General features: G+C 44.3%; 1 protein-coding gene across 1 annotated transcript in view; it reads left to right on the forward strand.

Moving 5' to 3' along the window:
• CDC27 (cell division cycle 27) overlaps positions 1 to 27,465 on the forward strand; it is a 456,933-nt gene that overhangs the window by 217,169 nt on the left and 212,299 nt on the right. The window contains exons 11-12 of the mRNA XM_030220526.1: positions 5,320 to 5,521; positions 12,350 to 12,522. Of these exons, the coding sequence (XP_030076386.1) occupies positions 5,320 to 5,521; positions 12,350 to 12,522 (375 nt within the window). The remainder of the gene's footprint in view (positions 1 to 5,319; positions 5,522 to 12,349; positions 12,523 to 27,465) is intronic.

Below are 27,465 nucleotides of genomic sequence, written 5' to 3' on the forward strand. Positions count from 1 at the left end.
TGCATCGCATAAGGTCCCTGGTATGTTAGAGTGCTTTGTGCACTGCTACCTTGTCCAGTTCAGTGTGAGTTTCTAGCTTGTTACTAGTAGCTTGGGCATAGCTTTTCTTGTTGGCTTGTGTACAGCTTTACTAGTTCTCCTGTGTGTTGTGTGAGTTCCTAGCGTGTGACTAGTTAGCTTGGGCATAGCTTTGCTTGTTAGCTTGTGTACAGCTTTACTAGTTCTCCTGTGTTTTGCTTAGTGTGAGTTTCTAGTGTGTGACTAGTTAGCTTGGGCATAGCTTTCTTGTTAGCTTATGTACAGCTTTACTAGTTTTCTTGTGTTTAGCTTTCTGGTTTTCCAGTGTGTGTTTTCCTTTGCTTCTGGAGCTTCAGCCCTAGTCCTGTCCACTGCCAGTACTCCTTGCTCCTGGAGCTCCAGCCATAGGCTTGCTGCTTGACCTGACCATTCTCTGCCTGTGGCCAGACCTGACTAATGCCAGAACCCGGACATTCCCTGCCTGTCTGCCTTGCTTTCGCCTAGGTGCCTGGGGCACTTCTGTATCCAGATTCATGTTGTTCCTGCTTGCTAGTTCCAGTTCCGGTTTTCCTGTAAGCCCTGCCAGCTGCCCGAACCTGAGGGCTCAACCCTCGGGGAACGGTGGCTAAGCGTAGTTGAAGCCTAGGTCCAGTGTGTTCCTGTCCAGCTGGTTCCAGTCCAGTGCACACCCGTCCTGTGTATTCCAGTGCAGAACTCCAGTCCGGGGTTTCAGTCCAGCCTTGCCTCGTCTATGCTTTGAAGGTGACCTTGCCTGCCACTGCCGCTCCACAGTAGTGGTCCAAGGGCTCACAACCCAGTGCTTCCAGGGAAGAAGTCTGACAGCTTGAGATGGTGACCTAGTTGACTTTTTTTTAAGTCTGCAAATAGATGGGGGTGCAGGACAAGGGAGGTGGTGAAATACTTATAAGCATCCTTTCCTTTTGACATCTTGCTAGTATGATGAATTGTTTGTTTACTTTTTATTGAGGGAAAACGGGCCAGCTTGCAATTAATATTGAATCTCACACTGTTTATTTTTATTTTATTTGTTACATTTGTATCCCACATTTTCCCACCTATTTGCAGGCTCAGTGTGGCTTACAGAGTACCGGAGAGGCGTTTGCAGACTCCGGTGTGAACAAAAAAAAGTGATGTTGTGGTAAGATAAAGTTCATGTAGCACAGCCACATTAGGGAATCGTGCAACGGAAGAGTTGAGTTGTGTCCATTACGTACTTTAGTTTTGTTGTGTTGCAGAGATCAGGTATTTAAGTTGGATTGGTAGGGTATGCTTTTTTAAACAGGTTAGTTTTTAGTGATTTCCGGAAGTTTAGGTGGTTGTGTGTCATTTTCAGGGCTTTTGGTAGTGCATTCCACAGTTGCGTGCTTTTGTAGAAGAAACTAGATTCGTAAGTTGATTTGTATTTGTCCTTTGCAGCTTGGGTAATGCAGATTTAGAAATGTACGTGTTGATTCTGATGTGTTTCTAGTTGGTAAGTCGATCAAATCTGTCGTGTATCCCGGGGCTTCGCCAAAGATGATCTAATATAATAAAACACACCCTCAACGTTCTGAGGACAACGTTCTGTGAAGCCCTGAAGCCCTAAAGCCTTGAAGCCTTGAAGCCATCTGACGTCACTCCCAGGCTGAAGGGTTCGTGGATTCGTGGTGTGAAGCCTTCAAGCCAGCCAGCCGTCTCTGCCCCGCCCTCGCCTCAAACCAAACAAATCCGGAAGCGAAGCGTCAGGGAAGGAGGCGGCGCTCCCGACGTCTAGCCTTCCCTTCGCTGTGTTCCGCCTTCAAAAGAAGGCGGAACACAGCGAAGGGAAAGCTAGACATCGGGAGCGCCGCCTCCTTCCCTGACGCTTCGCTGCACGAACCGCCACGGAGGTAAAGTTAAAACGAAGAAGAAAAAAAAAAAGGATGCATGGATGCGAAGGGGGGGGGGGCATGGATGCGAAGGGGGGGGATGCATGGATGCGAAGGGGGGGGGGCATGGATGCGAGGGGGGGGGTCATGGAAGGGAGAGAGGGGACTTGCTGGAAAAGGATGAATGGAGGCGGCAGGGGACAGAGGAGCATGGATGGGCATGGATTGGGAGGGCAGGGCTCAGGGAGAGAGGGGAATTACTGGAAATGGATGAATGGAGGGGGCAGGGGACAGAGGAGCATGGATGGGCATGGATTGGGAGGGCAGGACTAAGGGAGAGAGGGAATTTGCTGGAAAGGGATGAATAGAGGGGACAGATGGGCATGGATGGATATGGATTGCAGGGCAGGCCTCAGGTAGAGAGGGCAATTGCTGGATAGGGAAAAATGGAGGGGCCAGGTGACAGATGAGCATGGATTGGAAGGGCAGGACTCAGGGAGAGGGAAATTGCTGGATAGGGATGAATGGAGGGAACAGATGGGCATGGATGGATATGGATTGCAGGGCAGGCCTCAGGCAGAGAGGGGAAATGCTGGATAGGGAAAAATGGAGGGGCCAGGTGACAGAGGAGCATGGATGGGCATGGATTGGAAGGGCAGGACTCAGGGAGAGGGGAATTGCTGGATAGGGATGAATGGAGGGGACAGATGGGCATGGATGGATATGGATTTCAGGGCAGGCCTCAGGCAGAGAGGGGAAATGCTGGATAGGGAAAAATGGAGGGGCCAGGTGACAGAGGAGCATGGATGGGCATGGATTGGAAGAGCAGGACTCAGGGAGAGGGGAATTGCTGGATAGGGATGAATGGAGGGGACAGATGGGCATGGATGGATATGGATTGCAGGGCAGGCCTCAGGCAGAGAGGGGAAATGCTGGATAGGAATGAATGGAGGGGGCAGGTGACAGAGAAACATGGATGGCCATGGATTGGGAGGGCAGGGCTCAGGGAGAGAGGGGAATTGCTGGAAAAAGATGAATGGAGGGGGCAGGGGACAGATGGCCATGGATTGGGAGGGCACGGCTCACACTCTCTCTCTCATATACAATGTCTTTCTGACTCACTCTCACACACTCTGTCTCACACTGTATCACATTCACTCTCTATGTGCCACACAGTCACTCACACACTCGCTTGGTCTCATACACACACTCTCTCTCACACTGTGTCTCACATACACACTTGCACACACTCTCATTCTCACACACACACTCTCTCACAAACACACTCACACCCAGACTCACTCTCTCACACACTCACACTTTCACTCTGACTCTCAAACAGTCACTCTCACATACACTCTCCCAAACATACATACTCCAAGGAAAACCTTGCTAGCGCCCGTTTCATTTGTGTCAGAAACGGGCCTTTTTTACTAGTAATATATAATTCAATTATATAAATCATACCTATATTTCCATGCTATTATACATGTGCTAATGTTTTCTGAATTAAAAAAAATAATATTGGACTGGTCATGGGGGGGATGCATTTAACACTATAGAGTTCATATTCATACTGCACATATGAAGGTTCAATTAAATTATTTAAAAAAATTTATTTAGGGGATTTTCATTTGATGATTGCTATTGTTTTCAAAAAGTCACATCCATTCTATAAATACAGTATATCCTTGTGTTCACAGTATTACATATATTTCATTATATTGTGTGTCATATTCTACTTGTACCATAAAGTTCAAAGCGGATTAATTACAGAGAACTAGGAAATAACCTATATTAGCACTTCCGGGAACTAAGCAGGCTAACTGAGTCTTGAACTCTGGATGGATGGCTATGGTCTGTTTTTACTGCTGTCATCTGTGCTGTTTCAAGGAAGGGGAGGTGTTTCTCTTCTTGGGGAAGACCTCAGGATGGAGCCAAGGTAAACTCAAGAAAAAACAGCTTTGGGCACAGTGAGGCAGCATTGAGGGAATCCTGGGATCTCCTGCGCTGCTTCTAGGATGGAGGAGACCTTGGTGCCAAGGGAGAAGCACTGAAGCTGCATGACTTCTAGGCTGATGCCATTTAGTTTTGTCAGCAATTTCTCCAATCATGAACCACGTTTCAGAGTATCGGGAATGGCTTATCGGCGTTGGTGTGAGAGCTGCTACTGCCATTAACCACTGAGTTACTGCATTTTTTGGCAGGTTTTTTTTCTCTTGTTGATTATGCTTTTATTGTGACTGAATTCTATTTTGATCCCTGCTTTTGAAAGTCTAAATGGGCTGAATTAATGACTCAATATGTATTCTTTGGGAGATATGACAGACAAATAACTATGCAACTTAAATGCATAGGAGAGAGTCTCTTTCAATTGAAAGGAAGCTCTGGAATGAGGGTGCATAGGATAAAGGTGAAAGGGGATGGACTCAGAAGTAACGTGAGGAAATACTTCTTCATGGAAAGGGTGGTAAATTCATGGAATGACTGCCTGGTGGAAATGGTGGTGACAAAAACAATACCTGAATTCAAGAGAGCTTGGCACAAGTACATAGGATCTCTAAGGGAATGATATGTAGAGTATATGGCATGGTTAGACAAACTGGATAGGGCCATATGATCTTTATCTGCTTACATTTTTCTGTGTTTCTAGCTCCGTTCTCATCATTTTATCTTCCATTGTTGCCAGTAGTGCTGTACAATCCTAAACAAGTTCTGAGGAGACTTACTAGCTCTTACCAAGTGGTCAGCAAAATAGGATGTTTTCTGTTTATGCAATTTCCTAATGGTAGTGCTCAATCTTGCACTATCTGATTAAATTTGATTCCCTGCTGTGTTGGGGTGCTTCTGTTCTGGCCTCTTTGCTTGGGTAATAGCACTTGTGTGAAGATATTTATCCAGACGCAAGGGAGATTTTTTGGTGGGGGTCAAAATGGATATTTATCTGCATAAATCTTCTGAATATCAGCCTCCTAAATAAATATCTTGCAGAGGATGGTGGTAGTTTCTATCCTCTGTATTTAAAATATGAGAAAAAAGGGAAGATGTTGCTTGATGAGAGCCAGATGGTTAAGACTAAGGCTATAATAAATAGAAGCTATGGTTATGAAAGCTTAGACCAGAGGTTCCCAAATCTGTCCTGAGGGACCCCAGCCAGTCATATATTCAGACTATCCACAGTGAGTATATATGAGAGTTGCATGTGCCATAGTTAATGCATGCAACTGTCATACTTATTCATTGTGGATATCCAGGAACCTGTAGCTTACAAAACCTGGTATATTCTGAAATTTGAATAGAATCTGTATGCAATCATATTTACTTACTGTGAGGCCTGTAATATAAAAAGGCAAATTATGGTAAATGAGTTTTTATTTTATTTATTTTTCTGTTTAGTTATGTTTGTGAAACCTTTATTTATTTATTTTTGTAGGAGAACAGCAAAAAATTAAAAATGAAGTTCCCACCTAAAATTCCTAATCGAAAGACAAAAAGTAAGCCGAATAAAGGAGGAATAACGCAGCCAAATATTAATGACAGCCTGGAAATTTCTAAACTGGACTCTTCTATTTCAGAAGGGAAAATCTCTATGGCACCACAGATTCAGGCCTTTACCATACAGAAAGCAGCAGCAGGTACATGCTTAATTTCTCTCTTTCTCAGTGAAAGATATGTTTGCTTTCCACCAAGCAAAAGAGCAGAGGTTTAGACCTATCTCATGTCTGTACGATGACCAGTCTAGGATGTAAGAGCAGCAGCTTTCCTGGTTGATAAATTAAGTTAATCCTTCTTTAGCATCTCTCCAGACCACTCTAGACTGAGAACTTCTGAGTGAGCCTATGACTGTCTTGTGCAGTACGTAGCAGGTTTTCATTTCACAGTCTCCAGCGGATGGTAAACATAGTAACCCTGTGCATTTTGTTTTAACCAGTGGGGCGCTCCGATGGGGTGCCTGGGGTCTGTGCAGTGAATTCTGACTGGATTTAAACAAACAAGTTTCTCCTTCTCCTTGGGTTCCTTATAAGGGGCAGAGGTCTATGGAGGCTTCTTTCTGCCCTGCGGGTGTTGCACCTGAGATGCACATAAGGTTGACCCCAAGGTTGATGCAGTTATGTTAGCAATTATTATGAAAGCAATTATTCCAGTTGAAGGGGACGCTGTGTGTAAAGTCCTCAAGATTACAGAATGGTGATCCTTCTCAAGAGGAGCTTTAGCATCGCTGCTCTGACCCTGTAGGTGTCGATTTGGACTTGGTAGCTCAAGCATGTTTTTGTTGAGCTGAACAAGTTTTTGGATAAGCTGGCTGATGGTTTGTACCTAGTGGATCTGGTTGTTTGGCTATTCTTATGCCCTTATGAACCCTGTTTGGAGAGGAGTTGGATACGGTGGTACAGAGCCTAGGTGAAAGCCGATTTTGAGGGGCTTATTATCATCCTGATAGGATCAGTGATGGCCAAAGAGGGATAGACTTCGGAGGATACAGGCCTTTCAAGGCAGTCACAGAGGTGGTCAAGGCTTTAGGGTGGTTGCTCCAGACCACCCCAAGGAATCACATTGAAGGTGTCAGGGCCAATCCTTTGGTAGTGGTCAGAGCAAGGTTATGAGGCTTCTATCGGGGGTGGGCCCAAATTAACTCAGATCAGTGGATTCTGACGGTTGTTCAAGGTGGGTATGCTGTGGAGTTTTGTTCTGTGCCTTACACCTTCCTGGAGTCTCCCTGCCAGTCCAGGTTGAAAGCAGGGGCACAGTAAATCTCTCTGCTGGCAATGGTGCCAGATTAGAGATTAGAATACGACCTGGATGATATCCCATTTATTTGGTGGTTCCCAAGAAAGAGGGGACCTTTTGACCCTGTCTGGACCATGAGAGCTCTTAAGGTACCCAGGTTTCACATGGAAATGCTGCATTCATTCATAGCAGCGGCCAGGTAGGGAGAATTCTTTACCTCCCTGGGTTTGACAGATTCCTACCTACATATTCCCATCGGACAGGGCTATCAGATGTTCCTTCGCTTCAGTTTTAGAACCTTCAGTTCTTTATGGTGCCGTTTGGCCTTGCGACAGCATCTTGGACGTTCTTGAAAGGTAATGGTGGTGGTAGTAGTTGTAGTGTACAAGAATACCCAGTGTTGTGCAAACAGGGTTTCATAGTACATTTCTATCTGTTTGATTGGTTAATTTATTCAAATCCCATCAATTTAAGTGGATAAGAACCCGGGGTTGTGCAGTCCCTAGAACCTTTGGGCTGGGTGGTCAGTCTGGCCAGAAGCAGTCTGAGGCCATCACAGGTGAATGTTTTCTGGCAGTGGTCATAGTAAAAGAATTGCAGGACCAGATTTGCCTTATCTTTGGAGAAAGGACTTCACAAGTCAGGGACTACCTAAAAGTGCTAGGACCAATGGCAGCATTTCTGGAAGTGCTACAATGGGCTAGGGCTTATATGCATACTCTTCGGAGGCCCAGCTGTCATGTTGGTGTGTCCTCACCCCCCCCCCCCCCCCCAAAAAAAAAAAAAGGCAGAGAGGTTGAATGTGCATTGTCCACTTAGAGGAAGAACACGGAAAAGCTTGAAATGGTGGTTGCACACACCCAATTTGGTACAGAGTGTGAGTGGAGCCTCCAGTGTGGACAGTAGTAATGAGGACACCAGTCTCAAAGTTCGGGGAGTTTGTTAGCTGGGATTTGGCACAGGGCTTATGGATGTAGGAGTCATCTCAATGGCCCATTAACAGTCTAGGGCAATTCGCCTAGCCTTTCAGATGTTTCAAACTTTGATCTATGGCAAAATGGTAAGTGTTATTTATGTTTATATTTATTTCAACTTGATGAATCACTTTTTTTTGTTTGTTTTTGAACAAAACAAACTTGAAAACTGGAAGAAAATGCCAATAATAAAAGGAAAGAAACAAACCACACCAAAGGATAAATGAGCATTATTACTGCACACTCATCAGGCACTACTGCTCTGATTTACAGGGCCACTTTTAATTTTGGTAAAAAAAAAAAAAAAGTTTTTCAAGGCCACCTTACAAGTTTTCAAAAAGGGCTCAGTTCCAATATGCAGGGGAAGGCCATTCCAGAGAAATGAAGCCATAAAATAAAAAGCACTTTTTCTTGCCACTTCATAATAGGCCTGCCTAGGATTTGGTAAGACAAGCTTATGATCATTGAGGGAGCACAGACAACAGGTTGGGGTGTAGGGCGTGCTCCATGATGCCAAATGATCAGGCAAACCTCTGTGGGCCAGAGTAAGAATTTTGAATTGGATCCTTAAGTGTAAAGGAACCAGTGTAGCTTCAAAAGAAGAGGGGGTGACATGATCTGAATGCCCTGTGCAGCAACACGGACAAGCCACAGTATTTTGAAGGGTCTGTAGTCATCTACCTCAAGCCACTAGCCATGATGATTAGATCAATGGACACTCAGTTCTGCATCTATGTGGATGATGTACAGCTTGCTCATACCCATTGAACCTGACTTACCTACAGCCCTGAATAAACTGATTATCTGTCTAACATCAGTTCAAAAATGGACTAAGCATCACAAACTTTGCCCTCACTCAACTAAAACTGAGCTTCTCTGGGTCCCTAACACAAGTGGACACGTACCTGACATCAAAATCTCATTTTGGAAGTACGAACTCCCGCTTAGATCACAAGTCAGGAACCTAGGAATACAGTTAGATTCAATACTTTGATTCCCCAAATCTAAGCTACCTTCAAGAGCCGCTTCTACTGTTTGACAACTACGCTGCCTCTCTCCTTACATTGAGAAGGAAAATCTTATCCCAGTTGTTCATTCCATGAGAACATCATGACTGGATTACTGTAATGCACTGTACAACAGTCTGACTACAAAGGGTAAGCATCATCTCCAGTTGATTCAGAATGCTGCAGCAAGACTCATAGAAGGTTGCAAGCGACGTTACCACATTACACCATTTTTGCAAAACTTCATTGGCTACCAGTACAATACAGGGCTAAATTTAAAACTCTTATGTCTGATGGTCAAGGCCCTTAAAGGAAATGGCCCCAAGTACTTGAAGAACGGGATGACCGTCTACACACCTCGAAGGACACCAAGGTCCTCCCAAGGTGGTAACCCTAAGCACTCCTTCTCCTAAAGATATTACACGATGTGATACCCGCAAGTGTGCCTTCTTTGGAGTAGCCCCCACACTGAGGCTCCACTTAACGCAAGACTATCGCTACTTGAAGAAGCAGGTGAAAGCTTGGCTCTTCAACCAGGCCATTAATGGAAGAAGTAACTAACTTCTTATTCACACACACACACACACACACACAAGGAGTGACACAGGCTGCACATAGTGCAGCAGGACATGTTTATCCACACCTACCCTAGCTGAGACAGCATTTAAACATCTCTCTGACTTCATGCTCAACTTTCTTTAAATTAGTCACCTCATTTCCTAACTCCTCTTATTTTCTTACCTATCTATATGTTCCATATTTGCGTATACCCTAAGCTGTTGTTTAAAATGTTCTATTATATATTGTGTTGACGTATGTAGTATACTGTGCCATATTTTGTATTATTTGATTTTTACTGTTGTAATTGTCTATTGCTTATGTTTGATTTACTCTTACTGCACACTGCCTTGAGTGAATTCTTTCAAAAAGGCAGTAAATAAATCCTAATAAATAAAATTTTATTGCGATCTTCTGAAGACTGGCATATGCCACATTGCAATAATTCAACCGAGAACAGACAAAACCACTGCAATGGCAGTGCCTTACATGAAGCAGCAAGGGGGATATAGAGAGTCCACAACTGGCAGAAGAAGCAGACCTGTTGATGATTTGGGCAGAGTCATTTGTCAGATCTGTCTACGATGCACATTGTGGGTGTGGAAAACGTTCAGGTGGATTTTCTGAGCAGGCACATATTGAATCTCGGGGTACACAGCCTGGGTCTGCAGGCCTTTGACAGCATAGTGAGGACCTAGGGATAGCTGGTGATGGACTTCATGGTATCAGAGGCCAATGAGAAAGTTTTCTTGTTCTTAACTGCAGGAGAGACCTGAAGTCAGAGATGGTCATTGCCCTAGTCCTGTTGTGGACATGCGGAGCCTTTCCCTGTGTTCCTGCTTTGACTCCTGTTGAGCTGGATCATTAAGAGAATTGAGTCACGAGGGTCTGGTAGCGTTTGTCGCCCTAAATTGTCCAAGAATGCCCTGATACAGAGACCTTGTTTGGCTGGCTGCCAGGGATCCCTTAAAGACTCACAGTGCAAGAACCAATATAGTTATCAGACCCATCTCCATTTTTTCTTAGGGCTCGGCACTTGAGAAGGTGCAGTTGAGGAAGCGAGGATTTTGGAGAAAGCTATTTCCTTGCTAAAATTGCTCAAGTTCTCTACCTCCTTGGTGTACATTTGGGTGTTTTGAGGTTTAATGTCCATATCATAACATTATACTTCTGAGGCTCTCAATAGAGGTTTAATGTTGCCATCCCTCAAGTTGCAGATGATGGTGATGGCGTGTTATTGTGGATTGGTGCAGAATGAGGTGTTAGCCTCCTATCCAGATGTGGTTAGATTTCTGCAAGGAGTTGAGCTGTTTCACCCTCTTCATTGTCCCCTGTGAAACTTGAATCTTGTTTTGTCAGCCTTGGTACAGTTTCTCTGTGAATCTTTAAGGGAGTGTTTTCCTAAGGATGTTTCCCTAAAAACTGAGTTTTTGGTTGCCATCTCCTCAGCTAGGAGGCTCTTGGAGCTGCAGGCTTTGTGTTTTCTACAGCAAACATTCTGTGGCCGGTTTCTTCCTTCTCCTCAAAGAGGTTTCTGCCCCTCTTGTAAACCAGAGCATTACATTGCCAATTTTGGGCAAGGTCCATAAACTAAATTTCAGGGGAATCTTTTGTGAGGGTCTTCAGAGGACAGAAGAGTTTTGGTATATGGATTGTTTATTCTGTTCAGGGTACAGAAGAGGATGGTGGCATCCAAATTGAAATGATAGCTCAGTTGATTAAGGAGACGACTGCTTCTGCATATATGTTCAAGGGGTGGCTAGTACCAATAACTGTTAAGGCACATTCCACCAGAGGACAGGTAGCCTCATGGGCAGAGCATCTTCTTATTTCTCCACAGGATATTTGTAAGACATCTCTTTCCATTCTTTTGTAAATTGGTCTCAAGTAGATATTCAGTTTAGTTAAGACATGGCCTTTGAAGTGGGAATATGACCTGTGGGCTTTGAGTGCCTATTTTTTATGGTTAGTGCTTTGGTATTTCCCAAGCATCTGGACCAGTTTGGAGGGATGCTAAGGAAGGAGAAATTAGATCTTACTTTCTAATTTTCTTTCCTTCAGTCTCCCCAGACCAGTCCAGAACCTGGCCAAGTCTGCAAGTGATGAGTCCTGTTTGGTAGGTGGAATCAGAAAGATATAGAAGAGTCAGTTGTGTAAAACGCAAGAAACGGACAAGTATTCTGTGTTGAAAAACATTTTTTTTTTCTTGATCAATTGAGTGTAGTTCAAGAGATAATAGTGGGAGATGGGTTTAGGAGCTGGTCATCTAGCTTTGTTAGAGAAATACTGACTAGCTGAGGACTGCGCACAGGGCAGTTATAGCCTTACTCAGAAGTCAGAAGTTTTCAGTCTCCATCTGCTAGTAAGAATACATAATCCAAGCATCTGGACCAGTCTGGAAGGTCTAAAGGAAAGAAAATTGGCAGGTAAGATCTAATTTATCATCTCCCCCCCCCCCCCCCTTTCAGAAATAAAATTGTACAGCAGGTGGGACAGGCGTATTAAAGCCAATGCCAGTGGCACAGTTAAACATAACCTTTGTGTACACGTGTTCTCCACATACAAACATTTAATACTTTCTCTTGCATTTAGATTCTCCTCCAGAGGAGGGTTTAAAGGAGCTAGAGAGTCCAGTATAAAATAAATTGTTTTAAATTGAATTATTCTCTTTTTCTTTTTTGTGGGGACGTTTCTTTTGAATTTGACTCTGGTGCTATAAAGCAGTCTTTGGAAGCTCAAAGGGAAGAGGAGGATCTGGAAATGGGAGAGAAATGCCTGCAGTTTTGCTTTGCGAACACAAGGAGTACTCGTATGAATCCTTAAAGTGGCTAAAGCCATGTACTAGAATCCCTCAATAGTTAAAACTTGGCATTTTTAGATGCGCTTAGCAAATATGAATTCTGTGTATAAATAACTGAATTCCTCGCTTCATCGGTAACTTGCATGTAATGCTGGATTTCCTGAACTTTTTTCCATTTTGGACCTATAGAATGTAATTTGTAATAGGCTGCTTGAATTTATGCTAAAATGTTTGAGAATAATTTACACAGTAAACCATTTATGTGCATAAATCTGTGTTGTGCATATAGATGGCTGTTATAATTTCTCTGGCAGTGTCTTGCCTTGATTGCATTAATAGACAAATGCAGAGCTAGGAACTCTTTTCTCCATTGTATTAACTCTGTTCTTTTCCTAGAAGGTTTGATGAGTCTCCTGCGTGATATGGGAAAAGGTTATTTAGCTTTGTGTTCTTACAACTGTAAAGAAGCAATAAATATTTTGAGCCATTTACCTTCTCATCACTACAACACTGGTTGGGTGCTGTGCCAGATCGGGAGAGCCTACTTTGAGCTGGCAGAGTATATGCAGGTAGGCACTGAGGAAAAGGCTTTTGTCTGACTGAATAGGTGGTAATATGGGGGAAATGCCATACACCTAGAATCTTATATGTTGATCAGATGCTTTTGCGGAGTGATCTCCATTTAACCTGTGATTGGAGTCTCTGAAGTACTATAAATCGGAGGTTCTCAACCCAGTCCTCGGGACACACCCAGCCAGTCAGAATTTCAAGATATCCACAGTGAATTTGCATGAGAGAGATTTGCACTGCTTACTGCTCTAATGGCCTAAATGTTATCCTAAAAACTTGACTAGCTGGATGTGCCCAGAGGTCTGGGTTGAGAAGCATTGCCATAAACAATTATATAGCAGTGTTCTCAAAACTGTCCTAAGGGAGCACCAACCAATTAAATTGTTAGGAAACCAAAACTGTAGCCAAAACTTATTGCCTGGTTTTGGCAGAAGCCAAAACCGAAAACTGAAAATGGGTTGTGTGAATGTGAAGCAATGAGGCCCACTGAGGATTGTCAGAGCTTTGAGTTAGCAGCCTTCTCCTAAACCCACAGGAGATTTACCCTCCAGTCCCAGAACGATAAATAATAAACCTGCAAGCACAGGCTGACAACTGGGAGAGCCATTTTAACAAGGACTTCTCTCAACAAGTCTAGCACGTTTAGGTTCCCAAGTCTGTGCAGATGTAGTAAAATATTCTCTGAGACAGGAACTTTGTAAGAACATATAAAAAAAAAAAAATCATGATTACCAGCTTTTTATGCGTATCCAAACTGTGCACAAGTAACAAGAGAAAATAGCATTGAGATGTTTCCCAACACAGTACATAATACAACATTTTAATTGACAGTGTAGGACAGAGTGAGGACGGAGGTCTGGGATCTCCAGCTTCGCCTGCTGTAAACTGCACTAGATTATCCTCTGTAGCGCTTTTTACAGTCAAATGCTTCTTAACTGCCTCTGCTACCTCCGTAGTTGGATTTTGGAGACATTTTTACACTGAGATGGCTGTCAGAGCGGCAAAAAAAAAAAAGAGTGACAAGAAAGCCAAGTTCTTGCGGTGAAAATGGCGGATAAGAGCACGTCTCCGTCTCCTTTCCCCAGCGTGGGCTGCAGAAGTAATTTCAGAGGTGAGTGCGGCCATGGAATCGACTATGGAGAGTTTCAACGTATATTAGACAAATGAGAGAGCATGGAAGTAAATTTTACCAACCTCTCCATAAATGTGCAGGAACTACAACACCATGTGAGCGAAGTCAAGCATTCGCTGTGGGTGATAGAAGATCGTAGCCCTCAAGTAGATACATCCGCAGCTTGGAAACTAAACTTGAGGAGCTGGAAAATCACTTGCGTAGGAATAACGTTCGCCTGGTGGGGCTCCTGGAGAAGCTTCCCGAATCAGACGTGTATTTTCCTGGAGCAATGCCACATGCGAATAAGTACATAAGTACATAAGTAGTGCCATACTGGGAAAGACCAAAGGTCCATCTAGCCCAGCATCCTGTCACCGACAGTGGCCAATCCAGGTCAAGGGCACCTGGCACGCTCCCCAAACGTAAAAACATTCCAGACAAGTTATACCTAAAAATGCGGAATTTTTCCAAGTCCATTTAATAGCGGTCTATGGACTTGTCCTTTAGGAATCTATCTAACCCCTTTTTAAACTCCGTCAAGCTAACCGCCCGTACCACGTTCTCCGGCAACGAATTCCAGAGTCTAATTACACGTTGGGTGAAGAAAAATTTTCTCCGATTCGTTTTAAATTTACCACACTGTAGCTTTAACTCATGCCCTCTAGTCCTAGTATTTTTGGATAGCGTGAACAGTCGCTTCACATCCACCCGATCCATTCCACTCATTATTTTATACACTTCTATCATATCTCCCCTCAGCCGTCTCTTCTCCAAGCTGAAAAGCCCTAGCCTTCTCAGCCTCTCTTCATAGGAAAGTCGTCCCATCCCCACTATCATTTTCGTCGCCCTTCGCTGTACCTTTTCCAATTCTACTATATCTTTTTTGAGATACGGAGACCAGTACTGAACACAATACTCCAGGTGCGGTCGCACCATGGAGCGATACAACGGCATTATAACATCCGCACACCTGGACTCCATACCCTTCCTAATAACACCCAACATTCTATTCGCTTTCCTAGCCGCAGCAGCACACTGAGCAGAAGGTTTCAGCGTATCATCGACGACGACACCCAGATCCCTTTCTTGATCCGTAACTCCTAACGCGGAACCTTGCAAGACGTAGCTATAATTCGGGTTCCTCTTACCCACATGCATCACTTTGCACTTGTCAACATTGAACTTCATCTGCCACTTGCACGCCCATTCTCCCAGTCTCGCAAGGTCCTCCTGTAATCGTTCACATTCCTCCTGCGACTTGACGACCCTGAATAATTTTGTGTCATCGGCGAATTTAATTACCTCACTAGTTATTCCCATCTCTAGGTCATTTATAAATACATTAAAAAGCAACGGACCCAGCACAGACCCCTGCGGGACCCCACTAACTACCCTCCTCCACTGAGAATACTGGCCACGCAATCCTACTCTCTGCTTCCTATCTTTCAACCAGTTCTTAATCCATAATAATACCCTACCTCCGATTCCATGACTCTGCAATTTCTTCAGGAGTCTTTCGTGCGGCACTTTGTCAAACGCCTTCTGAAAATCCAGATATACAATATCAACCGGCTCCCCATTGTCCACATGTTTGCTTACCCCCTCAAAAAAATGCATTAGATTGGTGAGGCAAGACTTCCCTTCACTAAATCCGTGCTGACTTTGTCTCATCAGTCCATGTTTTTGTATATGCTCTGCAATTTTATTCTTAATAATAGCCTCCACCATCTTGCCCGGCACCGACGTCAGACTCACCGGTCTATAATTTCCCGGATCTCCTCTGGAACCCTTCTTAAAAATCGGAGTAACATTGGCTACCCTCCAGTCTTCCGGTACTACACTCGATTTTAGGGACAGATTGCATATTTCTAACAGTAGCGCCGCAAGTTCATTTTTTAGTTCTATTAATACTCTGGGATGAATACCATCAGGTCCCGGTGATTTACTACTCTTCAGCTTGCTGAACTGACCCATTACATCCTCCAAGGTTACAGAGAATTTGTTTAGTTTCTCCGACTCCCCCGCTTCAAATATTCTTTCCGGCACCGGTGTCCCCCCCAAATCCTCCTCGGTGAAGACCGAAGCAAAGAATTCATTTAATTTCTCCGCTACGGCTTTGTCCTCCTTGATCGCCCCTTTAACACCATTTTCGTCCAGCGGCCCAACCGACTCTTTGGCCGGTTTCCTGCTTTTAATGTATCTAAAAAAATTTTTACTATGTATTTTTGCTTCCAACGCTAATTTCTTCTCAAAGTCCTTTTTTGCCCTCCTTATCTCCGCTTTGCATTTGGCTTGGCATTCCTTATGATCTATCCTGTTACTTTCAGTTGGTTCTCTTCTCCACTTTCTGAAGGATTGTTTTTTGGCTCTAATGATTTCCTTTATCTTACTGTTTAGCCACGCCGGCTGACGTTTAGTCTTTTTTCCCTTTTTTCTAATACGTGGAATATATTTGTCCTGAACCTCCAGGATGGTGTTTTTAAACAGCATCCACGCCTGATGCAAGTTTTTTACTCTGCGAGCTGCTCCTTTCAGTCTTTTTTTTACCATTTTTCTCATTTTGTCGTAATCACCTTTTCTATAGTTAAACGCTAGCGTACTTGATTTCCTAGTTTCACTTCCTTCAATGCCAATATCAAAACCGATCATATTATGATCACTGTTATCAAGCGGCCCTCGTATCGTTACCCCCTGCACTAGATCATGAGCACCACTAAGGACTAAGTCTAGTATTTTTCCTTCTCTTGTCGGCTCCTGAACTAGCTGTTTCATGAAGCTGTCCTTGATTTCATCAAGAAATCTTATGTCCCTTGCGTGTACAGATGTTACATTAACCCAGTCTATATGCGGGTAATTGAAATCCCCCATTATTATTGTGTTGCCCAGTTTGTTTGCGTCCCTGATTTCCTTTAACATTTCCGCATCCGGGGAGGAAGTGACGTCATCGGAGGGGAGGAAGTGACGTCATCGGAGAACATGGCCGCTTAAGTGCCGTGCTCCCGACTGCCCACCGCAATAATTAGCGTTTTCGAGCGTGAAAACCCAACGTGCAACCGGGAAAAAACAGCGGCAGAACTAGCGGAGGGGAGAGATCCCGTCAGGGCCATGCAGAAGCGGGCGGACGCCGTCGATCTTTCACAGTTCGCATTCGCGAACGACGGGTCCAAAAAAAATATGGCGCCTCAAACGCTAGAGGAGACAGCGGACCAAATGGCAGCGGAGATCCCGTTTTCGGGGGATTTGTTTGCAACACAAGGCCGCGGAGACTCGGAGGGCGCCGGACTACCAGAACTCTGTGGCTGGATTCAAGAGATTCGCGCCGATTTGAAAGCGATGCGCTCAGAGCTGGCTACTCTTGGAAACGATCTCAGAGGAGAGATAAAGGAGCTGGGCCACAGAGTTGAGGAAGTGGAGAACAGCCTGGATGACCATGCGGAGACTCTGGGCTCTTTGGAGAGACAAATAGCCGATGAACGGCTAGGGCAACAAACAATCAATGATAAACTGGAGGACCTGGAAAACAGGAGTAGACGCCATAACCTCCGATTTCGTGGAATACCTGAGACCCCGACTTACCAAAATAGTGAAGAGGTGGTACAAAAGATTGTGAGTGCTATACTAGCGGACTCAGCTGACCCGATCCCACCAGAAAATGTAAACCTGGAACGGGCCCACCGGGCACTGGGAGCCAATAGACGAAATCTCGCTAAGGACATAATTGCATGTTTCCAGGACTTCAAATTAAAAGAGCGAGTGTTAGCTGCGGCTCGAAAAACAACAGACTTCCAATGGGACTCGTACCCTATAGAAATTTATCAGGACCTGGCCGCGATCACATTAAAGCGTAGAGCAGATCTTAAGCCACTTACTACCAAATTGAGAGACTTGGGGATTCGCTATCGTTGGAGATACCCGTTTGCGATAGCATTCTACAAAGATGGACAACAGTATCAAATAAAATCACTAGCAGAGGCCCACGAGATTCTCCAGGGAGATCAGCAGGCAGATCCGCCGTCCACGCCAGCTGCCTCACGGCCATTCCAAGGTCAGCGAACCCACCCGAAATGGCAGAGAGTAGGCCAGAGACGTCTGCAACGCCAGAAGTCAGCGGGACGCCTCACCTGAGAGATTTCCGGTTTGCGGGAGGCTGGGTGAAAGATGGCCGGCTGAAGGCTAACGGTACACTCGAGGAGGCGAGTGGAACTGGCTGTCTGTTTAACTGTGGACATTTGGTTGAAAAGTTAATTTGGGTCGAAGATATTATGCCCGGGGTGCTTAGAGGGCTATCAGATAAAAGTTAATGTTTGGCTGAGTTTGAAGGTGGAAGAGGGCAAGAGGGTCACTTCCCCCCTTCTAAGTTCCGACCTAATTGTGGGATCGGATGTTAAAGTTATGGGGTAAGGTTGAGGGGAGGGGGGAGGAGGGTAGGGAAGCTGAAATTGGTTGGGGTAATATGCTATTGGAGGGAGGAGGGTGGGGAAGAGAGGGAAAAGGGACTATCATCTTGGTACACGATAAGGTTCTCAGTGAATTAGATATCACATTACTATTCTGCCATGTTTAAATATGTTACCATAAATGTACGGGGTTTAAATTCCCCGCAAAAGCGTAAGCAGATGTTCAGAGAAATGCTGCGCCAAAAGGCAGATGTGGTGTTTCTACAAGAGACCCATCTCAAAAGACAACATGAACACCTAGTAAAGCATAAACACTATCCCAACATAATCTGTGCATCCAGTATAGAAGATTAAAAAAAAAAAAGGGGTTTTGATTGCGCTCTCGAGTTCTCACCCGTGGATAATACATAAAACAGTTAAAGATAAGGAGGGCAGATATTTACTGCTGATAGTCTCTAGAGGTAATGTGTACTACACACTATTGTGTGTCTATGCACCCAATGAGGGCCAAAAGGTGTTCCTGGCAGAACTGGAGCGGGTCCTACGGGATCATGTCAAAGGCAATTTGATTGTGGGAGGAGATTTTAATTTGACAACTAACCCACAATTGGATAATTCGGGGGGTGCAGAAAGCTATGCCAAAGGAGAGCGTATGGCCTTTAGGGCATGGATGGCAAGATGGGGACTCATGGACCTATGGCGAGACACTCATGGGTTAGAAAAAGACTACACTCATTATGCACCCACACATAACACATACTCGAGAATTGATTATTGGTTGGGTGATGTGACCATGAGATCCAAAATAGATAAGGTGGAGATAGAACCATGTACCTGGTCAGACCATTCTATGGTAGTACTAACAATGCTATCAGATACTCAGAAGAAAAGGCGAAAGCCCTGGAGATTAAATGAGGCATTGTTATTGGACCCACAAAATATACCTTTAATAGAAAACTATATTATGGAATATATAAAGTATAATGACACAGGAGAGGTGCACCCAGCCCACGTGTGGGAGGGCATGAAAGCGGTCCTGAGAGGTCAATTAATAGCTTTACAGTCCCATACCACCAAAAAAAAGGTAGAGCAAGAGGCTGACTTGCGAAAAAAGATAGAAACCAGTGAGAGAGCACATAAAAGGGATCAGACAGATACAAAAATGTTGCAGGAATTACAACAATATAGGGCCCAGCTTAATGAGTTGCAATTATTAGATATAGCACATCAGATGCAACAAGCCCAGCAAGAACATTTCGAATTTGGGAACAGAGCTAGTAGACTGTTGGCCAACAAATTAAAAAAGCAAGTTCAGAGGAATTATATAGCGAGTATATATGACGACACGGGTAAACTGTTAACTCAAGCAGAGGAGATACAAACAATATTCTGGGACTATTATGACCAAATATATAAATCAGAGCAGGAAACAGCCCAGGGAGATATAGAGAAATATCTACAGGAGGTCAGGCTCCCAAGACTATCTGAAGAAGCGACTGAAACCTTGTCAATCCCCATGACATTAGAAGAAATTGAGACAGTGATCAGGAAAATGCCTACGAATAAAGCCCCAGGGCCGGATGGCTTTCCCGCACGTTTCTATAAAATGTTTGCCAAATGGTTGGGCCCCTTGTTGCTGAAGGTAATAACATCTTTTGATGAGGCAGGGGAGTTACCATATTCCTGGAGACTGGCTGAAGTAGTCTTAATACAGAAACCGGGAAAAGACCCCATGAGCTGTGGCTCGTATAGGCCCATATCGCTATTAAATATTGATTATAAAATCTTCACTAAAATCCTTGCAAATAGGTTGCAAAAAATGTTACCACATATTATACATGATGATCAGGCGGGATTTATTGAGGGCAGACAGACGTTTGATAATATCAGAAGCCTCTTGCATATCATCCAGCAGGCGTCTGATGAGGCAGAATCAGTAATTTTGTTCTCGGTTGACGCGGAAAAGGCCTTTGACCGAGTGGAATGGTCCTTTTTATTTACAGTCTTAGAACAGATAGGAATGGGAGGGAGGTTTCTAAAGTGGTTACAATTATTATACACAAGCCCTATGGCAATGCTAAAAATAAATGGCTCCCACACGAAATTGCTGAACCTGGGAAGAGGGACGAGACAGGGTTGTGCAGTTTCTCCTCTGCTTTTTGCACTCTCAATTGAACCCTTAGCTAAGAAGATCAGGGAGCATGGGAATATACGGGGAGTAATTAGAGGGAAGCGAGAGCATAAGATTATGCTCTTCGCTGATGATGTGCTGATGACATTGGCTCATCCTGCACAATCGCTTGGGCAGGTGATGGAGGAGTTGCAACAATATGGGAAGATGTCGGGATTTAAAATAAATGTAAAATAAATCAGAGATACTTAATCTTACCATGCCCCAGGATGAGGCCCAGAGGCTGAAAGCATTATATCCAATTCAATGGGCAACCAAAACAATCAGATATCTAGGCATAATGGTCACATCTAGGATTGAGAACATAGTCCAGGAAAATTTCCCAAAGAAACTGAGGGAGTTGTTCGAGGAGCTGGACAGATGGGAAGGCCTAGCAATAACATGGCTAGGTAGAATTCAGGCCGTAAAGATGATGCTTCTACCTAAATTGCTGTACTTGTTTCTGGCACTCCCATTGCCGATTCCCCGAACCTTCTTTCAACAATTAAATAAGAAAATGTTTGCATATATTTGGAGAAAGAGACCACCAAGGGTACGAAGGAGTATGATGTTTCAAACTCCAGCAAAGGGTGGGATGGGAGTCCCTCATTTTTATCTGTATTACCAGGCAGCACAACTTAGGATTCTAGCGGGGTGGGATTCAAGGAACAGCAAGAAGTGGCTACATTGGGAAAGAGCGTGGTTGGGGACCCGATACCTGAGGGACATACTATGGGGCCCGGGAAGGGAGATCTTAGCAGCAGCAGGGAAAGTCCCGATGGGTCTCAAACACTTACTAAATACATGGCTCCAAGTCAGGAGAAAGGTGTTTCCAGATAGAAAGTACTTTCTACAGATGGCTATACGAGGTGCACCGGGCTTCCCCCTTGGAGAAGAAGAGAGAACGTACTCAATATGGGCCAAGAAAGGGCTTGATAGACTAGGACAGCTATGGAGTAATGGAGAAATAAAATCCTTTGAAGATTTACAGGAAGAGTTTGATCTAGAGGAAAGAGATCTGGTATTTTATGTATGCTTAAGGAGTTACATTTTGAAACGAGCCAGGGATGAACTAGAACTGACTGAGACAGGGTTGGAGCAAGCGATGAGAGGGGGAGATGGGAAAGGTAGCATAACACGACTGTATAGAGCATTACTCCTCCTCTCGTCGCCCCAAGGCTTTTATACGAGGAGATGGGAGGAGGATCTCCGGACACAGTACTCGGAGGAGTGGTGGGCGGTTGGATATAGACATCTGTTGAAACTGACCGTGGCCCAGTCATTGGCAGAAAACGGATATAAAATCTTGTATAGATGGTATTATACGCCGATGCGATTACATAAAATTTATCCACAGATTACAACAGACTGTTGGAGAGAATGTGGGGGACGAGGGACATTTTGGCACATCTGGTGGGATTGTCCCCGGGTTCAGGGGTTTTGGACCGAGATTCTAGATATGATATTTGACATGTTAAAGATAAAATACCCAGCTCAAGCCCAGTATTGCTTACTGAATGCACGTCCGGGGAAGAGCCCTATACATTGCCATAAGTTGGTTATCCATCTCCTGGGAGCAGCTAAAATAGCGTTAGCTCAAGCCTGGAGACAGAAAGAAGTCCCCAAAATGCAGATAATAAAAGGTAGACTGCACCATCTCTATCAAATGTCAAAGTTGACAGCTATCCGTAAAGGGCAAATACAACAATTCTAAAAAATATGGCATGTGTATGAACAATGGAAAGGAATTTAATGAGGATATGTTCTGTACCGATGATGGGTGGGGGGGGGGGGGATAAGGGAAGTTTAGGGGATCAAAAATATCTGATGTAAGTGGAGGCTGGGAATAGTTATGTTATGTTTAGGTAATGACCATCACATTCTATTGAAGAGCGTCTATTTTGTATGTTAAGGAAAAAGAAAAATTGATGTTAATATACCAAATGGTGTATACTGTTGGCTAAGGTGTATTGAAGTTACAGAATTTGGTTGTCATTTGTGATATGCACTTATTCATTAATAAAAAGATTACACAAAAAAAAAACATTTCCGCATCCGTCTGTTCGTCCTGGCCAGGCGGACGGTAGTACACTCCTATCACTATCCTTTTCCCCTTTGCACATGGAATTTCAATCCACAGTGATTCCAAGGAGTGTTTTGTTTCCTGCAGAATTTTCAATCTATTTGATTCAAGGCTCTCGTTAATATACAATGCTACCCCTCCACCAATCCGATTCACCCTATCACTACGATATAATTTGTACCCCGGTATGACAGTGTCCCACTGGTTATCCTCCTTCCACCAGGTCTCAGAGATGCCTATTATATCTAATTTTTCATTTAGTGCAATATATTCCAACTCCCCCATCTTATTTCTTAGGCTCCTGGCATTCGCATATAGACATTTCAAACTGTTTGTTGTTCCTAAGTACATCATGCTTAGTACTTGACAGTATTAATTGGCAATCTTTTGTCTGATTTTTATTGTTATTTAAAGATACCCGATCTACTACAATCTCTTTTGCAACCTCACTATCAGGATACTCTATCTTCCCTGTTATGGTGATATCTTTGAAAGATACCTTATCCCGAACCATGCTCTTTTGAGCGACTGTCGGCCTTCCCCCCATTTCTAGTTTAAAAGCTGCTCTATCTCCTTCTTAAACGCCGATACCAGCAGCCTGGTCCCACTCTGGTTAAGATGGAGCCCATCCTTTCGGAATAGGCTCCCCCTTCCCCAGAATGTTGCCCAGTTCCTAACAAATCTAAAGCTTTTAGAACGGGTCAGTCTGGGTCAGCGCCAAGAGGTAAAGGCGCACCCACGAGTGGTAATCTTTAACCTGCTTAATTATGTTCATAAGGTGAAATTTCTCCGATCATTGTGAGGAGGGAAGCAGTTAAAATAGAGGACAAAACCATTCTCTGCTTCCAGGACTAGTCGGCAGAGGTCTCTGCAGTGTGGAAGATTTTTGTCCCTCTTTGCACAGAGTTGGTTAAGAGACGTATCTGTTTTCTTGGCCTACCCGGTCAAAGTTCGGATTTTTCATAATGGGGCAGCTCAAGTGTTCACCTTGGTGGCAGAGGCATCTAAATTTATGACCAACATTACATCCTCTTCTCCGTGATTAATTCACCAAAGGTACTGATTATTTTTTGCTAAACATTTTCTCTTGGAAGGGAGGCACTATATATAGTAGGAGAAGAAATGCATCACTGTGAATGCTACTATTGATCACGCTCTCCAATGCGGAATGAAAGCCATGCAGATTGCTTCTTGGATTAAAGTGGCCATCTAAATGTAACTGATCTTTTTGAATGCTTCACACATGGCTATTCTTATATGTTTGGTATCTTTGGTGAGACACAGCGGCATGCTGGTAATATTGATCTTTATATTTCTAGCCATGTGGACTTTGGGATGAAGTGGAGATTGGACTTACATTTTATGATTCTTTGGTTTGCAAGGGGAGTGAGTTGCAGCTCCCAGGTTGAGGACACCAGTGGGTGGTCTGAATTTTTCTAAAGTAGGGGGAGTTTGGGAGGGCAGCAGGTGTCTCTGTGTGGTGGTGGTGGGGGGGGGGGGTGTGATAGTTCAAGGTGGGAGGTGTGGGGGTCTGGACAATCTTTTTTTGTTTTTTGTTGCTATGTCTCGAGATACTGGGCTCCAATTGCAGATATGGGGTGACTCGGGGGCTGGGGGGTCGCTGCTGGGAAGGATTCTTATTACTTGTGTGACCTCTGCTGATGATGGATAGCTGGGTCCTTTAAAATATAAAATATTTATTTTGGAATGTAGGAGGTGGGTCCTTTAAAAATTTCATTTTGGAATGTAGGAGGGGTGACCTCTCCAATTAAGAGGCAGTAGATTTTGCAATTCCTACATAGTCACAAGGTTGATATAGCCCTTTTACAGGAGACCCATCTGTCATCTTCAGAACATTCTAAGTTTCAGATGTGGTTGATGGGTGCCCTGGTTTAGTCCCCAGTAGTTCATAGGAAGGCAGAAGTTCTTATTCTGTTTAGGAAGTCTCTGGACCTGCAAATACACTCTGTATGACAAATGTTTCTTTTTTGCTTTGATTAATGTTTTATTGCCTCATGCTGACCAAAATATTGTGGTGGTGGATGATTTTGTTTTGCTGTTTGAACCTGCTTTGAATCGCTCACATCCCTCTGGGGGACCAGAGAATTCACCCTTCCCGGAGGTTGCCTTTATTCTCCGAGGACAAGCAGGCTGTAGTAGTCTCACAGTTGGGTCGACGATCCACCAGAGAATACAGCAAAGCATCTTTTAAGGTGCTAAGTAATGAGTCACAGGAAAATTAAGAAATCGAAGATTTTTTAGCACAGGAGAGATTGTCCATCATTTTTTGACTTAGTGTGAACAATCAAGCTATCTTTTAATATGAGAAGAAACAGATTGTAATGCAATAATAGAAAAATCTGTTTTTGTGTCCATTGCTAATTATCAAGTAATTTTTTCTCATGTTCAGTATTTTAGTAACTGTTTCTTGAGTAAACTAACACAAATTTGGAATAGTCTTTTGAATAGATTGCTCTATTCGACTAACCACCTGCTATATATCTTCCAAGGTAATAATTTTATTTTGAAGGTCAGCTTCAGTACCCAATGAGGAGCTTGGGAACATCTGTATCAGTTTAGGTAAAGGAAAATTAAGTCCTAACCCTTCTGTTGGCAAATTTGTTGCTAGACCTTAACACTCCTGAGGGTCCATTATTCACCTTTGGTGAAGAATCACCTTCAGATGTAGTTTATTTACCAAATCTCCTTTTGGCAGAGCATGCTGATCCATAGGGCCATGCCAAAAGTTTTAATAGTGATTGTCTTTTACCTGTTAAGAGATGGCCTGAGGACCGATCCCTGCGGTACACCACTGATAGCATCCCTTTCCTCAGAGCAAGCTCCAGTTTGTTTATCAGTCACCTGTACAGAACCATGTCAGAGACTTTGCTAAAATCCAAGTACACCACATCTAGCGCCCCTCCCAAGTCCAACTGTTTGGTCACCCAGTCAAATCAATCAGGTTTGTCTGACACAACCTGCCTCTGGTGAAGCCTCGGGTCCTGCAGTCTATTTGATTCGAGAAAACTCACAATCCTCTGCTTTAGAAGTGTTTCTATTAGTTTGCTCACCACCAAGGTCAGACTGACAGGTCTGTAATTTCCAGCCTCCTCCTTACTTCCACTGTTGTGCAGAGGTACCACATCTGCCCTTCTCCAGTCCTCTGGGACCACTCCAGACTTGAAGGAAGCATTAAAGATGTCAGACAGCGGAGCCACCAGAACCTCTCCAAGTTCCTTGAGCACCCTTGGATGTATCCCATCAGGCCCCATTGCTTTGTGTACTTTTTGTTTAGCTAGCTCTTCACGAACAGTCTTCTGTGAATTGTTCCAATTCTACCATCCATCCATCCATCCCCATTTGCATTTGTTTTCTATGATTCTCATTTCATCCAAAGTATTACAGCAGGTTTAGTCATCTCCAATAGAGATTGGTCTCTGGAGGCTCAAGCAGGGCTAGAGTGACAAAGCCTGCCACTGCACCATTTCTTCCTAGCTGCAAGTAGGCTCTCTTCTCAACAGGGAACTGGAAGTACCCATCAAGATAGTGCCGCGAATGTCATCTGGTCTTCCTCCTGCTGCTTCCATCAATGGTCTTGGCTCAATATGCGATCAGACTGTGCTAGGTATTTGATAATTCCATCACTTTAGTGTGTGATTCTGTGAAGAAACTAGACAAGCATTTTAATTTGCTGGCCCAAAAGAGTGGAACCAGATTCCAGCTTTCATTAGATTGCTGACATATCATTTATAGGAAACAACTGAAAGCATTTTTTGAAAAGTTATGAGGACATAATACAGCAGACTGTCATCTGATACGTGAATACACTCCAATAGATGAATAATTTGAATAACATCTCAGGGCTATTGACTTTGCCACAAGATTGGTTGCTTACCACATTTTATTTCTTGATAAATTTCATTCTTCGAGGACAAGCAGGCTGCTTGTTCTCACATGTGGGTCGACGCCCACATCGGCCCAGGAATCGGCATTTTGCAAGCAAAATACAAAAAAAAAAGTTTTGCCAGTCTTCTGGCAAGCGCGCAATTTGCGGACTGATTTCCCACCCATCGCATCAGTGCGTTCCCTCGGTTTTCTTTTCTCTGCGTTGAGGTGCGGTAGTTTTTTTTTTTCTGCGCTCCTCTCTGGCCCAGGAAAGAGTCTTCGAGTTTTCGGTTTTTTCTCCTCATTTTTTCTTTATTTTATTGTCATTTTTAAAAAAAGCAAGTTCCCGTAGTGTGCTTTTAGTTTTCTCCCCTTTCAAGTTTTCTTTTATTTTTGTTGCGGCCTGGTTATTCCCTTATTTTGTGCCCTTCTTTCTTTTATCTGGCACAATCGCGTCTTTTGATTTCGCCGAAGCCATTTTTCCTTCCATGTCATCGAAGACACCCAGCAGCTTCAAACGTTGTACTCTGTGCAACCGGACCATCTCAGGTACCGATACCCACACCTGGTGTATCCAGTGCCTTGGGCCCGACCATAGCCCAGCTTCCAGTCTGTGTCTTCATATGAAGAAACGGACCCAAGCGTCTCAAGAAGCCCGAGAAAAGCTTTTTGGGGCTCGATCCGGTTCTTCGACATCGATACTGAGGTCGGCGGCGTCAACATCGAGGGAAGCATCGACGTCAGGAGCGGAGCTAATGGCTGCTGAAAGACTAATTTGCGCTGGGAGCAGTGAGGCATCAAGTGAGTCTCCACCTGCCTTGAGGTCTCCTGTTCTGCAGGCCCCCTGGGACTGACCTTCTTCGGACCTGGCCCCGAAGAGGCGCGAGGATTCCGTATCCTCATCGGTACCGAGGAGTCTCGATGTCTGGCGTCAAGCGAAGGCGAAGAAGCACCGTCATTGTTCTTCGACATACGGTGCCGGGAGCTCCGGGGCGTCGAGGGAATCGGCACCCGAGAAGCGTCAGCGCCGAGAGGATCGCTCCCCCTCGATAGAGGAGGTGCCGATGTGTTGGTCTTCTGGCAGCCCGGAACCTCTCCGAGCCTCGACAGATTCTGCCACCGGCTCCTTTACTGACCCCGCAGCCTTGTCTGACGGCGGCTCTTGATAAGCGCATCAGGGTCCAGCTTCCAGAGCTTCTGGAAGGATTGCTGCGCCAGTCTGCTTCAGTGTCGGGGGGTGCTTGCGCCTTCTGTACAGTCTGCTTCAGCGGCATCTGGCCTTTCACCTGTGGT

This window comes from Microcaecilia unicolor, chromosome 12, assembly GCF_901765095.1.
Source record: "Microcaecilia unicolor chromosome 12, aMicUni1.1, whole genome shotgun sequence".
Classification (NCBI taxonomy): Eukaryota; Metazoa; Chordata; class Amphibia; order Gymnophiona; family Siphonopidae; genus Microcaecilia; species Microcaecilia unicolor.